The sequence below is a fragment of the Apteryx rowi genome, unplaced genomic scaffold (assembly GCF_003343035.1).
Source record: "Apteryx rowi isolate R43461 unplaced genomic scaffold, aptRow1 scaffold_71, whole genome shotgun sequence".
Lineage (NCBI taxonomy): Eukaryota > Metazoa > Chordata > Aves > Apterygiformes > Apterygidae > Apteryx > Apteryx rowi.
Window position 1 is genome coordinate 736,784 of NW_020450994.1, and position 14,184 is coordinate 750,967.

The 14,184-nt window shown below is 36.5% G+C and overlaps 1 protein-coding gene across 5 annotated transcripts in view; it reads right to left on the minus strand.

The window, feature by feature from the left end:
• Positions 1 to 14,184, minus strand: part of NIPBL (NIPBL, cohesin loading factor) — a 158,943-nt gene that overhangs the window by 59,855 nt on the left and 84,904 nt on the right. For 3 of the 5 annotated variants that reach the window (XM_026087244.1, XM_026087247.1, XM_026087245.1), the window contains exon 9: positions 11,953 to 12,585. The exons of 1 other annotated variant lie outside the window; for it this stretch is intronic. In XM_026087244.1, the coding sequence (XP_025943029.1) occupies positions 11,953 to 12,585 (633 nt within the window). Of the gene's footprint in view, positions 1 to 1,690; positions 3,084 to 11,952; positions 12,586 to 14,184 lie in introns of those variants that run through there. One more of the 5 variants, XM_026087249.1, reaches the window with a different exon arrangement.

Consider the following 14,184-nt stretch of genomic DNA (forward strand, 5'->3'; position numbering starts at 1 on the left):
TGCAATAATCCTTTCAATTCGCGCTAAAAAATAATCAAGAGTAGAATACAGAAAAATCGTAAGTGAGCCAACCACACACCATGTAATTTGGTAGAATTGATAGAATTGAGAAGCACATGAAAATACAAAAAAGAACCTTTATTATTCATTTAAACTACAATCTATTTATACTACCAACATGGTACTTGAACTAAAATTCATTTCTGTCCCTAAAACTAGAGTCTTACCTGCACTAATATTCTCATTTGTCAACTAACATTTTGTAATTTGGTAAAATACCCACGCACTTTCTCTGTAATCAGGGGATATGATTTTAAGTCTAAGGAATGACTGAACATAGGTTGGAAATTCTGTTGTAGATCTGTTGTCAAATATAAACATAAATTTACGTCTAGACCTCAAATGTGCTGTAAGAAAAATAACATATTTTGTGCCTGGATTTGTGGTCTAGATGCAATTTGCCAGCTCCCTTTTTGTGAGCGGAGGAAGACTGAAGAGGATGGAAACAAGGGAAGAGGGAAATAAACAAACCATAAGGAAAAAAAMCCTCACAAATTGTAAAGCAGAATTATAATCTCTAGTTTCTTCTATATTGGTAGAAGATTCTTATTCCGAAGAATGAAAACTTTGAAGGATCATCTCCAAAGTTAACATTAGAACACAGTAACAAGTAGTAACATGGTCAACTCCAGTAACATGAACAGGCTTTCTCCATCGTTTTCCTTCTCATATCTATTTGCATACCTCTCACTTCCTAGAACTCCAACATAATATACAACATTTATGGCTGTGGAACACAGTAAAGACAGGTATAATAAGCTCCATGCAAAAAATGGCCAACTGCAAACAAGGATCTTTGCAAAGGAAAACAGAACCTGTGGGAGAGCCAGTCAACTCATACTTTATGATAGACATATGAAGCAAAATAAATTTACCACATAGCAGGTGTAACTTTTTAGCATGGAGATTTTTGCTTTTCCTGTATAACAGCAACTGCTGGATATGAATGCTTTTATAAATTTACTTCCCTATACTACTGATTTTAAAAAATCAATTTTTTTGAAACCTTCATGCAGTGAAAAAAAGCTCTTCTCCCTTTGACTAAGAGTGCTTGGGCCTCACTGAGCTTCATGGCAGGTCTTAGGAATGGTCATGAAGTAGAAGCTTCCAGACTGACTGGTTTCAAATTTGATTTTTTTTTWAATTTTTTTTTACATATATGTTAATACACATTCATACACACRCATCCCTACCTTATTTCTTAATCAAAACTCTATAAATTTTGAAAAACAAATTGAGAAACCTATTTTCTTAGGAAAAAGTCATTCGGCTTTTTCATTTTAACCCAGAAACATCAGCCACACTAGAAAAGTCCCTTTTAGCTCTGATGGTGGATCTAACAGTAGCCTTTAAGACATTACTGTTACCAGTTATCTGCCTTATTCTTTCACCCAGAGTTATCACCTGTAGCAGAAGGGAACATGCACCCACACTTCCATAAGGGCAGTTCACTGTCTAGTGCATCAGCCTAATGCAACAGAGAAGATGGTTTGCATTAACCTACCAGACTGAACAAGTCCGCTAAGAGCCATGCAAATGTTTCCTTCTGCTACCCCTACTACGGGAGCAAGGCAGATGGCCAGGAGCTGTGATGCCTTAAACTGCTGTAGCTAGATCAACCAAAACTCACCTTACAGAGCCCTCATGCTGAGGGCTCCAAGATTAAACAACCAAAACAAGTCAGGTAGGACCAGTTTTCTCTCTTGAACTTCCATAACTGACCGGGCTCAAAATGCTGTGCATCTTCATCATCCAAAATGTCAACTTGTAAGTTCTTTGAGAACATATAAATAATCACATCACGACTTATTCCCTCTAAGTACACAGAAGATCTTCTGATGCAATTTCTTCATTTTTCTTGACTACTGAATAGTGATGTTTTAGTAAGTTATTATAACCACAACCTTGTTGACAACTTCTCTGAGAAGAAAGGGATGCCTTCAAAGTTTTCTTTTCCTAAATGGCTAGCTGATTGTAGAAAGAAGAGGTACAGATTATTCACAGATTTCTTCACATTTCCAGTGCATCCTGATGGTTATCCTTAGGACTAGACTTGACAATTACTATTTTGCTGCTATGAGATTTCTGGAACTAGGACAAAAATGCTGGCCCAAATATATGCAAATGCCAGATTGAACTAGGGCATAAAAGGTAGAATGAGTACATCATACCACTATCTTCACTGAGCATAATGAAAGAACTCCACTGAATGAACACAGTATCCTTTTGGGTTGCAGTGATAGTTGCAAAAATATGAATTGTGATAAACCTGTAAAGCTTAAAGGGCTTTATGAAATCTTGGACTCATGACTACATGAGAATAATCAAAGGAGTATCRGAGAGCTCAGAAGAGACAAGTAACCTCAGAAAACAGACGTTTTAATGTCTTCTCTTTTACAATCAAATATACAAGTTTGCATAAATCTGCCTTGTTGAGGCATGAGTCTCAAGACCCCTGAATAGGCAAGCTTAGGAACTTCAAATATCCATTCAAATAAAATATCTTTCACAGAATCGGTATCCAAGCTTTTTCCACTTCATTCCATAGATAGTATAATTTCTTTTTATCATCAGGATCTAGGACTTTGCCAAAATATCAGACTAATGTTTTCCTTTCAAGTCCTGCAGACCTAGGTTCACACCTTGCCACATTTCTGAATGGGGAGGCTCACAAGCTCACAAGACTGATGAACTGTGATCAGGAGGTTTTTGCTTCATTCTTTACTAACTTTATAACTGCTTTTGTAATGAATGGAAGAGGAAGGCACAGAAGAGCTTTCTGACTATGTTAGAGACTGGGTATCCAAGTTCTTTGTTTCCAGATTCTTTTCTTTTAAGAAACATTATTCACTTTTTTTCCACTCTAAGAATATGGTTATATCCAAAATGATCCCTTGAATGAATTTATGACAGTTCAGAATACAGTTTCATCGATGTTTTCTCCTATGCATGCATCCTTTTGGCTTGGCAGATCCACATGGATGTTCTCTTTACATGGCAGCACACTGATGAAAAGGCAGCAACTCTGTACTCGAGGCAAGAGCATAGGCTACCTTACTCTAAAAAATAGTAGAGATGTGTCAAATTAAACAGGTCACAGTGGTGGTGCTTTCTACAAGAAAGAAAACATTACAGGAACCACAAGTTTCATACGGAAAAAAGGGTTAGCTGAATTTCCAATCAATTATGCCTCCCTTGTTCTGTTATGAACAGTAGTCCAGGAGACAGGGGTAGCCTTCACCTTTGGAAATATCTGTGTGTCAAAACGATGAGTACTTTCATATTTAGAAATTAACTACTGAGGAATCTCTGAGCAAAAACACATTGCACTTGGAATAACCACAGATACCTTCAAATATATTTCTATTGGAACTGCAAGTCAACCATGTGATTTGAAGAACATCAGTCTTGAAAACAGATATACTTGGAAGCTGAGCAAGGGTTAAGAACAGAAGCTGCATGAGGGGAGCCAGATTAAAGAAATGTCTCCTTTCTTCCATTTAACATGAACATCTTGCACAAAGCAGCAGCCAGAAGACCATTAGTGCTGAAGTCTCTGATGCTATTGCATTCTTGCAAATCTGATGATTGTCTTAAGTCCCACCCTGAATTCTTTCAACGCATGAGTACAATAGGATGATAGCCTAAAAACTTCTAGAACTGCATGCTGTACCAAACGGAAATGGGCCTTTTGTACATACTCTAGAGAAGAAACGCTTGCACATGGTTCCTGAGCTTTGTTTTAGAAGAATTGTAAGTACTTCAACATTCTGCTCTATTAACACATTTTGGCAGGCTCTAAAATCCAGAGATTTCTGAATGATCTTGAAGACACAGGAGAGAAATCATCATTTCCCCGTTTACACCTTGTAAGGGATTCATTTGGAGACTTCAAATCCAAGCTGGTTAAGTGCATACTCCTCTTCAGAACCACAAAGGAGATTGATCCTCTGACAATGAATTCTGGATGAACCAGTTTGATGAATCCAGTACAAACTTTTTTTTTTTTTTTTTTTAAGTATCAATATTAGCAGGGCCTTGCACTTAAGAGCCTTGCTGTTCTTCAGAGATTCCTGGGATATACTTTTACTTATTTGAAATACCACTTATTTGCATTATTTAAATCAACAGTGAATAAATTTATACCAAGTATACTGTCCTGAACAGTTATTGTCAAGCTTATTGTCAAACCTTCCATTTTTGAACAACATCAAGGACAAGTCATCCAGAGGCCAGTTACAAGCATTTAAGGTAACAGTCAAGACTGAGTTTTCAACAAATACCGCATAACCATACTCCTACATAACAAATCTGTTTACTGACAACTGTTTTGCTATTCCTAATTATCTTTCACAGATCTCTTCGAAGTAGTTGCCCGTTCCTCCCCGTGCCACTCCCCTCCACCCAAAAAGAGCAGTATATTGCAGACCACAAGAATCTAAACTGTTCAATATCATCTGGATACAGGGAAGGTTTAAAATTGAAATTGCTTTAGTAGCACTAATGATTGACCTATCAATAGAGTGAGGGCAAACATACCTTCTTATCTTCCTACTCCTTCATGAACATTCAGCATTAGTGACTATAAGAGTTTGCTCTCACCTGACCTCCTCCTGAGACTATATTTCAATAAGCAAACAAATACGTAATCCGAGAACCCTTCTAATCAATAGAAGAGACTTCTAGGGCCCTAGCTCCTCCCCTTGAAGGAGAGACTGAGCAAAGATGGGTGAAAATTCTTGGCTTCGTTGCTTGCTCCCTTACAGAAGGAACTGAGAAAGTATAGTGATGATCTTGGTATAGGAAGCTTTGCAGAACAGAACATAATTCCAAAGGCTCCAAAACAAACAGAGATCTGAGGGCTTCCAGCTGCTGGAGGTCAGATGCAGAGATTTCTGAGACTTTGAACAGAAAGCGCTGCTAATTTTTAACAATTTGTCAAGAGACTTCATCAAACTTCTAGTCACACTGCAAAAAAGAGAACCCATCAGGAGGGATGTCCAAACTCATTCAGGACAAAACACAGACAGACTGAAGTAGTCTCTGATATGCCTTAGGGTGCAGCAGATTTTTTTGTGAAGTTCAGAACACTGAATTGTTTGTGTTACAGGGGATGAAACATGATTTTATGAATTTTTCTATTTAAGGATGCCTTGTAACGCACTATTCTCTGTCAACTACAATAACATGGAAGGAAGAAAAATGACAAGAACATGTATAATACATGAAATACAGAAATATAATCGAACATCTACACTTGTTTTGAGGTTGGAAGACCTAACTTAACCTCTCTAAATTCGAGAAGGCTTTTACAAATAACATGCTTTTAATTCCATTATGAGATAGATTTTTCTGGCACAAATGCTGGGTTCTATTCATGTGATCATTTTGTGAAGAGCCATATTTTTCTAAACAAGTTCACACATATACAAATACTTTTTTATGGTTGGTGCATGTATTTGAATTGTGAAAAAATCTGAGTGACTTATTTTATGTACCACTTACAGGAGACAGATTAACACATCCAATTAGTTTTTAGTCATTTATATGAACAGCAAGCTTAAAAAAAGCCTTTTTTTTTTTTAATTTATTGCTGAACTCTTAATCTGCTTCCAAATGTTGATTTCATTCTGACATCACACCTTGAGTTAAAAATATCTTCAATTAACTAGATCTAGTGATATTTATAGAAAATGATAATGAAAAAAAGTCTGTGTCATTTTAGGTTGATATCAGAGTAAACTTAGTGACTATCACCTACAGAAATGCTGGGCTTAAACTCTTAATAAACTTTAGTAGTTATACATGCCATTTCCTTATCAAGATTTAAGTCCTTTACAGAGAAGTGATTGTCCCACAACAAAATACAAWCATTACTAGGCAAGCAATGTTATAAATTCTCCCATCCATCTAATGGGTACAATCAATGGCATATGCTATATGTTAGCTATATTTAATTTGGCAATCTTAGTTTATACTACAATTTAAAGCAAAACAGACTTCTTACCAAGCTGCTGGTTTTTAGGTCTTTTCTACATTAGCTTACAAGAACAGATTTCTGTGCTATCCTATGCAAAGCGCACCTCAACTTTTTTTTTTTTTTACACTGTTTTTTCCACTCAATCAGGTATTTCATCCTTTAAAAAAATATTAAGTAATTTTTCCTAGACAGGCTGAAACATTGCAACATTTCATTGACATTTCTCTAGACATATGAGGAACTTCTTCCCCTTCTTTTTCTTAAATATGTCTGAACACAAAACAAGAAAATCTCTCACCTATAGGAACTGGACAGTGTAAAGCTGCTTTTCTGTGGGAAAGCTACATAAGGTATCAGTTTCATCCATTACATAACACTATAAAATGCAGATCTAATTCAAGTTTGTACACTCATTTGTTTTGTACACACAAAATATGTAATATGTAATTCTCATATCTTCCCGCTACATAGAGACACAATGATTTATATTATATGTCTCATTTAATTTTCTTGTTCTTGTTTCATTATTTGTTCTAGCCTTCTACAAGATTATTAGATAAATGACTACACTTGTATCTCCATTTTTAAGGAAATAAAACCCCTATAATGTATTTTTGTAAATGAATGGTAATATACTGGTTATAATTACACATTCTGTCATTTCATTTATTGGCTAAATAAAATTAGACATAAACAAACCATTTTTAATAGTGTTCTTCCATTACCTTCTTCTTTGGGGCACTTAGGGGGTGATGGGGAAAGGGGAGAAAGGGAGAGGAGCTGGATAAGAACTTTAAAAGGTAAGAGAAAAAAGTTACTTACCTACAACTGTAGTTTTGAGAGTTTTGCTCCGGCAGATTCACACTCTTGGGATGTGTGTCTCTGCTGCTATGGGCTTGGAACAGAATAAAAAAAGAAGCGCCCATGGCAGGCATCCAAGTGCCCCCTAACTGATCCAATTACTGGAAATAACATTATTACAGCTTCACTTTCTTTCACTAATTCAAAGAATTCATAGAAAGATTCCAAAGAAGTGGGTAAAATGGATCTTCAGAGGTAAAATATATAGGAAAAAAGCCACAGATACAAATAGGTTTGTCCCATTTAAAAAATGCTTCTACTGTTTTAAGTTTCAAAAAAATAGCAGTAGCCTCCCAATGAAATGTTTAGTAATTTAGGATTTCATGACCATTCTCACAAACTCCAGAAAAAGTGCCTTGCGCAAGTAAAAGTAGTACTCCTTAATCTGTTAAGACAGGTGCATTACATAAAAATGTTTCTGAAGTGGCTGAAAATCTAACAGTGAACACTCAGTACTATGTATAGAAGAGCTCAAAGTTTAGCAAATCTAAATTAAAAAAAAAAAAACTAACAAAATTTGAAAAAAGTCTCTGAAAAAAGATAAACTACTTTCTGATTTTTCAGAATTTTGCATTATTTTCAAGGTTATTTTCCCTCTTCCCCTGTCTAAAAGGCTCAGAGCTCCTTTTAACATCAACATCTTAAATACTTTTGATTCACAGTATATAGGATCTTGAGAAAAGCATGGAAGATCTTGAGGCAGAAACCTCAAACCTGAAAATTAATTTAGTAGCTGGTCTAAATCTTAAAGCATAGGAAGAGCTTAATGTAATACTCTGGGAAAGGTTTAGATTAAAAAATGACAAGCTAGCTTTTGAACTACTTGATTATACACACAAATAACCCATTTATAGCTGAAGAGATAGCAAAGCAAACAGGTTAATGCAAAGAACTGAAGTTAACGAAAATAAAATTCCTCTCTCATAACTTCCCTCCCATGAAAAAGAGAAGAACAGAAGCTCCTGGTGATTTTCTAAAGCGCGACAGGATTGCCTGTACTTTCTGGGAATGGTCAAGTTCAGAAGGAGAACAGGTACAGCTCCCCCTCAGGGGGCAGAAGGGTTTCAAAACACAGAACTTTGCTTGTCTCAGAAGCAATCGTGAGCACCAAGCAGTACAGCAAATGCGACTACTAACAGTGAATAGGAGAGGAGAAAAAAAAAAAAAAAAAAAAAAGCCTGAAGTTTCACTGCCTTTCTAAAGAAACCAGATCATCAGCGTGTCCTGATGTACCTAGGCAGAGGACAGTTAACTTACTCTTGATTGCTGTGGCCAAAACATAATCCCATTTCATATGAGTCCTCCAGAATCACCCAAATCACCCATAGGGCTCTTTTTTTTCCCCTATGCGGATAACCTGAATCTTGATAAATGATGGCTGGATCTATCTCTGAAATTACGTATCTCTTCGAAAGAGAAGATATGACCTAATACTGACAACTAGTATCTGCTGAAGACATGAAGGCCACTGGGAGGTATCTGGGGTGGGTGGCAGGGGAACGGACGATATGAGGCATGCCACATTCACAGGCCCATTTGTTTGTTCGGAGGCTATCAACATTGTAATAGATGTATTAGACTGAAAGCTTTGGTGCAGGGTGCTTTAATCTTCAAAATCTCCACTTACTCCTTTCATTAACAGATACAGACAAATTACTTACAAAATTAATCAATACAAAAAGACTTCCCTGATGGACAAGGTAGGAAGAGAAGATGGAGTCTTGTCCCTTCCACATAGAAATCGAGGGTGAAATTGTAACTTTTTCAAACTTCACACCCATGTATCACGACGAAAAGACCATAAAATCCACCTAATACAAGATCCCAAAAAACTAAAAGGACAGAATAAGAACAGAGCTCTGAGAAGCTCTCGTATATGGAGGCCAAAGCTCTGCATTATCTCTCCTTACGCATTTCTGATAGACATTACGTCAGTTCTGCCAGCTTCTGCACCAGCAATTTTTGCACTGAATTCCTTTCTCAGAAAGCAAAAGCACGACAATCAGGTTCCAGAAAGATATGCTGCTTTTTAAAGAAGGAGGCACTTCTGCAAAACCCTCTTTTAGTTCCAGCTCTGGAACGGAGACGGCCTCCCACTTTGAGAGACTGTTTGGTAGAAACTAAATATTCTTACAGTTTTGTTAGAATTACGGGATTCGGTACAGAAAGTGCTATAATTTTCAAAGTGCTCCAGATCCCCATTTCCACCTGTACCAAACGCTACAGAAGGACCTTAGCATTTCCTTAGAGAAGTGTAGCAGTTGTATAATCTTTGGCAAGAACCCCCAGAAAAACATCTCTGCCTCTCCTCCGGAATAAACAGTTCCACCACACTCATGGCTCCAAACCTTAGAACGTAACATACAGAAGCATCTGAATACCTCTGATGAAGCACAGTACTGTAGAGATTTCATATCTAAAACATGACAGAAAAGACCACCGATCTCTTATCAGAACTTGAGGGAGTACAATTCCACTCAAAGTAATTTAGGGAAGACGACAAACTGGACCTACCCAGAAGCTATACTGTGGCTGCAGTATGTATTCCCATGCAGCAATTACAAAAGTAGCAAAGATGCTTTCATGCAGATTTTAGCACGTGCTAGAAGCTAGAGTAAGATCTCTACTGAGATGCTTCCTAAGTACTGTGCCAGCTAGCACACCCGCCCCCATGTTGCTATGTCTTCATATTCTAATTAGACTGAGTACATGCTACAATTCCACTATTTTCTTGACATATACTTTAACTTCAGATCACATTATGTCTTAACATGCACAATGCCAGTCTTTTCCATAAGCACAGTAAGCAGCTTCTCAAAAATGACTGACATGTATAGGAATTATTGGCTATATTTCTAATGGATATATGTCCATAGGAACATGAGAGGAGGCTTCCTGCTGCAATCGTACCAAACCAAAGGGCTGCTACAAGAACGATCACGGAAGAAAGCCAGACTGTATCAACTTCTGGACATGGCACAGACTTGCAAGCAACAGCAAAAGAGTTACTGAAAAATAAGAACGGTATTTCTCCAAGGTAACAGTTTTTCAGGAAGTCTGTCCCCAGAGTGCTAAAATCCTTCTACTCAACACTATTTCTGCTCATGAAAGAAATCTTGGCAGCCAAAGAGAAAAGAGCTGCTGTCTAGCATAGAGGCAACTTACCCCCAGTGAATAAACAGTAATCATTTGTCCCAATACGAGGTAACAGCTCTTGCGCCTGATCCATAGCAATTGCAGGAACTCAGGAAAAACTGAGACCTGGCAGAGGATGCAGGCAGAAGTGAAGCACAGGCTTGGGATCCATACTTGGTACAGAGCAGCGGTAAAGGGGAGAGATCACATTATATAAAAATCACTACTTTCCCCAAAAGAAACAAATCAAAATCTGCCTGTGGCTACGTAATTATGGTAAACAAACTTCACAGCTAATGTTCATCACTTCATGAAAGCCGGGGGGGGGGGGGGGAGTGTTTTTGTCTTGATCTAAGTGTCTGAAGGCTGCTGTGCAACATCAAAATCACACTGCCTCTTTCTAGATGTTTTTCAGCTAAAAGGTGCTGGAGAACCTACTCTAACAGTGGGGATATAAAAGTAGCTTTCGAAGAAACAAAGTATTAGGAGACAAACAACAAGTCCTTCATAATTCAATTTGAAATTAGTAGAAGAAAGCAAAACAGCAAAAACCCCATTTCATTAAATCAGAATTAAAGACAAAGTAAGTGGCGATCTCTTTTGAGGTGAGCACCCATTTTCTCCATATATTGACAATAATGTATTCTGACAAGACTTAATTTAGTTATCAAATAAGAAATATCTAAAAAGTATCTTTTCAGTACTTGCAACAACAATCATATACACATGCACATGCGCACACACACATACACACATACTTTATACATATCCTTAAAACAGAAAATTTTCTTTAAATAAGGAAAAAACTTGTGCTCTCTCTGGTGGTTAAAAACCCAAAGTGTAAATAAATTAAGTCGCATCCAGATGCCACCCAAGTATATCAAAAATTGATTATTTCCAGCTATGACACTCCAAAATCAGAAATTGCTCTGTTCCACTTCTGCAAGGTTTTCTTGGAAGTATTTAATAAATTTGCATTAGCCTGCAAAATATTTTTGCTTGGAAGTTAAACACAGTCTAGAGGAAGCTTTTAAATACTATTCTAATCTATTACTATCTACTTTATAAGAAACATCTTATTTTCAAGATTTATATGGGGATTTTAAATCTACTTCTGAGATTTTGAAGCTTAAGACTTTCAAATCAGTTAACAGCAGCAAAAACTTAAAGAGGATAGATTCAATGAAATCAGTTAAGACAACCAGTCTAGCTACTGAAGTGAAGAGAAAACATTTCAAAGGCTCATCTGGTACTATATTAGAGACCATATAGATATACARTAGCTTTCTAAAACTTGTAATGCCTACATAATAATGGATATCGAGCTGAGCAAACTCTGAAGACACTATAGTAGTATATATTATCTGATCATTATAGTGCCTTTAAAAGAATAGATGTGATTTTGATCTAAAACCTTCATCTTAGGTTCAAATAGGGATAAGAATAGGAATAGGATAGAAATTTTAATCTATTTTCTTAAATTAGGCAACATAGGTAGCTAATTAATAATTCTTTCAACTACCATAACTTATTACAAAATTTGACTAGGAATGTGGCAATGCTGGGATTTTAGAAACATTATAAACAACGCCAATTTTATCTCATTTAGTCTCATGGTTCAAAATAATAGCAGTTAGAAAAAATTTTGAAACATAAGAACTTCACTTTCATCTGTTAAGACCCCAAATAAAGAATATCAAATATTAAAAATACGCATATATGAGAGATTACAGTTCATTGCTGGAGGGGAATGGAGATAGATATGGTAAAAGAACCTACACTGATTAAACAGATTGGAACTATGTGACAATGACAGGAAGGTTTTTTTTTTTATATATATATATATGGGTTTTATATGCATATATATATATATTTATATAATATATATAGTGTATACACACACACAATCCTTTTACCTTTATCTTGCACTTCTTTTGAAAATCGCTCCCTTTCAATAGCTGATTCACGTTCTATCCGCTCAATTTCAGCCAATGCATCCAATTCTACTTCATCATATGACGTTATAGTTCCTTGTTGCGAAACCTGTTGCTGTGTCTGTACCACAGGAGTTTGAGGTTGTTTTGCAGCAACTGAAGTGTTCTGTTGTAAAACAGGCACTTGTTGTGCCTGAAGGAAAGCTGTCTGTTCGTGCTGCGGCAAACACTGAGCAGCGTTTAGTGGGCGGTTAACATCCTGTGGAGTAACGGGTGTTTTAGAAGTCTGTCCTGGGTACTGCACATTAAAAGGAATATCACCCTCTGATACACTGCTGTTTTCCAAACCAGAAAGCATATCATCCTGCTGGTCCATATCCGAAGATCTTACACGAGAGAGTCTTAATGTAAGCTTAGTGGAGTCCTTGGAAGGAGAACTAATGATATCATACATTGCAGCTTTTTCAGTCTGGTCTTTTTCATCCTTGCCTAACTTCATTTTCTTTTGTTTCTTTTGCTTTCTTTCTGGAGAATCTAACAATATGTCTGGGGGCACATCTCTAGGTGATGAATAAGGTGGAGGCTGAGATTGTAGGATTAAAGGTGGTCTTGATCCTAGAATAATAATTCAGAAAAACTGAACAGTTATGTTGTTTCATGTTTATATAAAAACACACTAAATATAACCTACATAATTTTAATGTGTATTTGCACATATATCTGTGTTCACAAAAGGCCTAAAAAAGACTTGTAGGAAGCACATCATTCCCAGATCAAGATGTAATACAGATAGTTGCAGTGTGTTTCCTAGGAATTTTAGCAGTCCACAGCAGGTGGAGAAGGGATCATTTCAGAGAAGATGGAACCAAAACACCCACCACCAGAAAAACATAGTACCTGCAGGGTCATAATGWCAGCTATTAGAAACTGGTTAATGAAAGCAAGTTGACGACAGAAAAAAGAAAAGACAAAGATCCTTAGTAAGGTCCAGTGATGAAGACTTAATCATCAGTGTACAGGCACTGGCCATTTCAGTCAAACATTTTTAAATTAAAAAAAATAAATAAACAAAACACATTTTTTTAGGGAGGGTTCCCTACCTAAAAATGTCCATGAAAAGATGAAATTAGAAAACATACTAAACAAAGGTAAATTGGCCCTTCTTTTCTCCTTAACTTTGATTCTGCCAGGTCCTTTTCAAAGTTTTTTTTTTTTTTTTTTTTTAATTTTAGGTAAATTGATTCCAACCTCCCCACCCATTATTATCTAGAAAACACTAATTGTTATAAAGAATTATTCTATCATTCCCTCACTTATCTCCCCTCTTCCTTAAAATATACTCATTTCCACTTCTACATGCACTCATTCCAAACATTGTGTATATTTAGAGAAATTTAAAAAAGAGGTCATTTTTCATTAAAAATATTCTCCATYCACAAATTTAGAATTTCTGTCTCTCAAATCAGACCAACTCCCCATATCTCTTAGCCCAGAAAAGGCTTTGAAAAACAGATAAGCTTTTCAACCTGCCCTGATAATAATTTTGAGAAATAACTTTTGGCTTAAAATGGAATGACAGTGTGACAAAACAAAAGGAATAATATGCTCCAACCTCCTCTTGTTTAAACAAATCAAACATCTCTCTGATCCCATTCATCCATTAGAGGATACCGATGCTCAGAAAGCAGGCATTAACATTACTACTGCTCATTCTGTGTCAGGTCATCATAGGTCAGTGCTTCTAACAACACTCAAAATTTAACTGGAAAACAGGTGTGCTTCATTGAAGAACCACCACTAAGCAAGAAAGCAGCTTTATTCTGCAGCTGAAATTCTAGCAGATACTTTGAGCAGTATTTAAGGACATCATTAAGCAGTATACTGACCTGTAGATGAAGAAAAGAAAGGATATCTGCATCAAAGCCTCAATTAAAATGAAAGGTGTTCCTTTACCAATGACTTCTTTGTATAGACTCCTATGTTTTATTTTCTCTCTAGTTCATTCCAAGAGATGCCCTATAATCTCTAAATGTAGAGCAGGGTATAAAATGGATTTATCTTACCCAGTTCTCCTTCCTTGAATATCAATGACAGCTCCATGTTCTGCCAATGATATCTGCAATGTTGGGAAGCCCTGTGTTTGCTCATCCTGATTCCCAATCTTTCCACTACTCCATTCCCTCCCCCCACCTTACATTAAATACCACACAATCA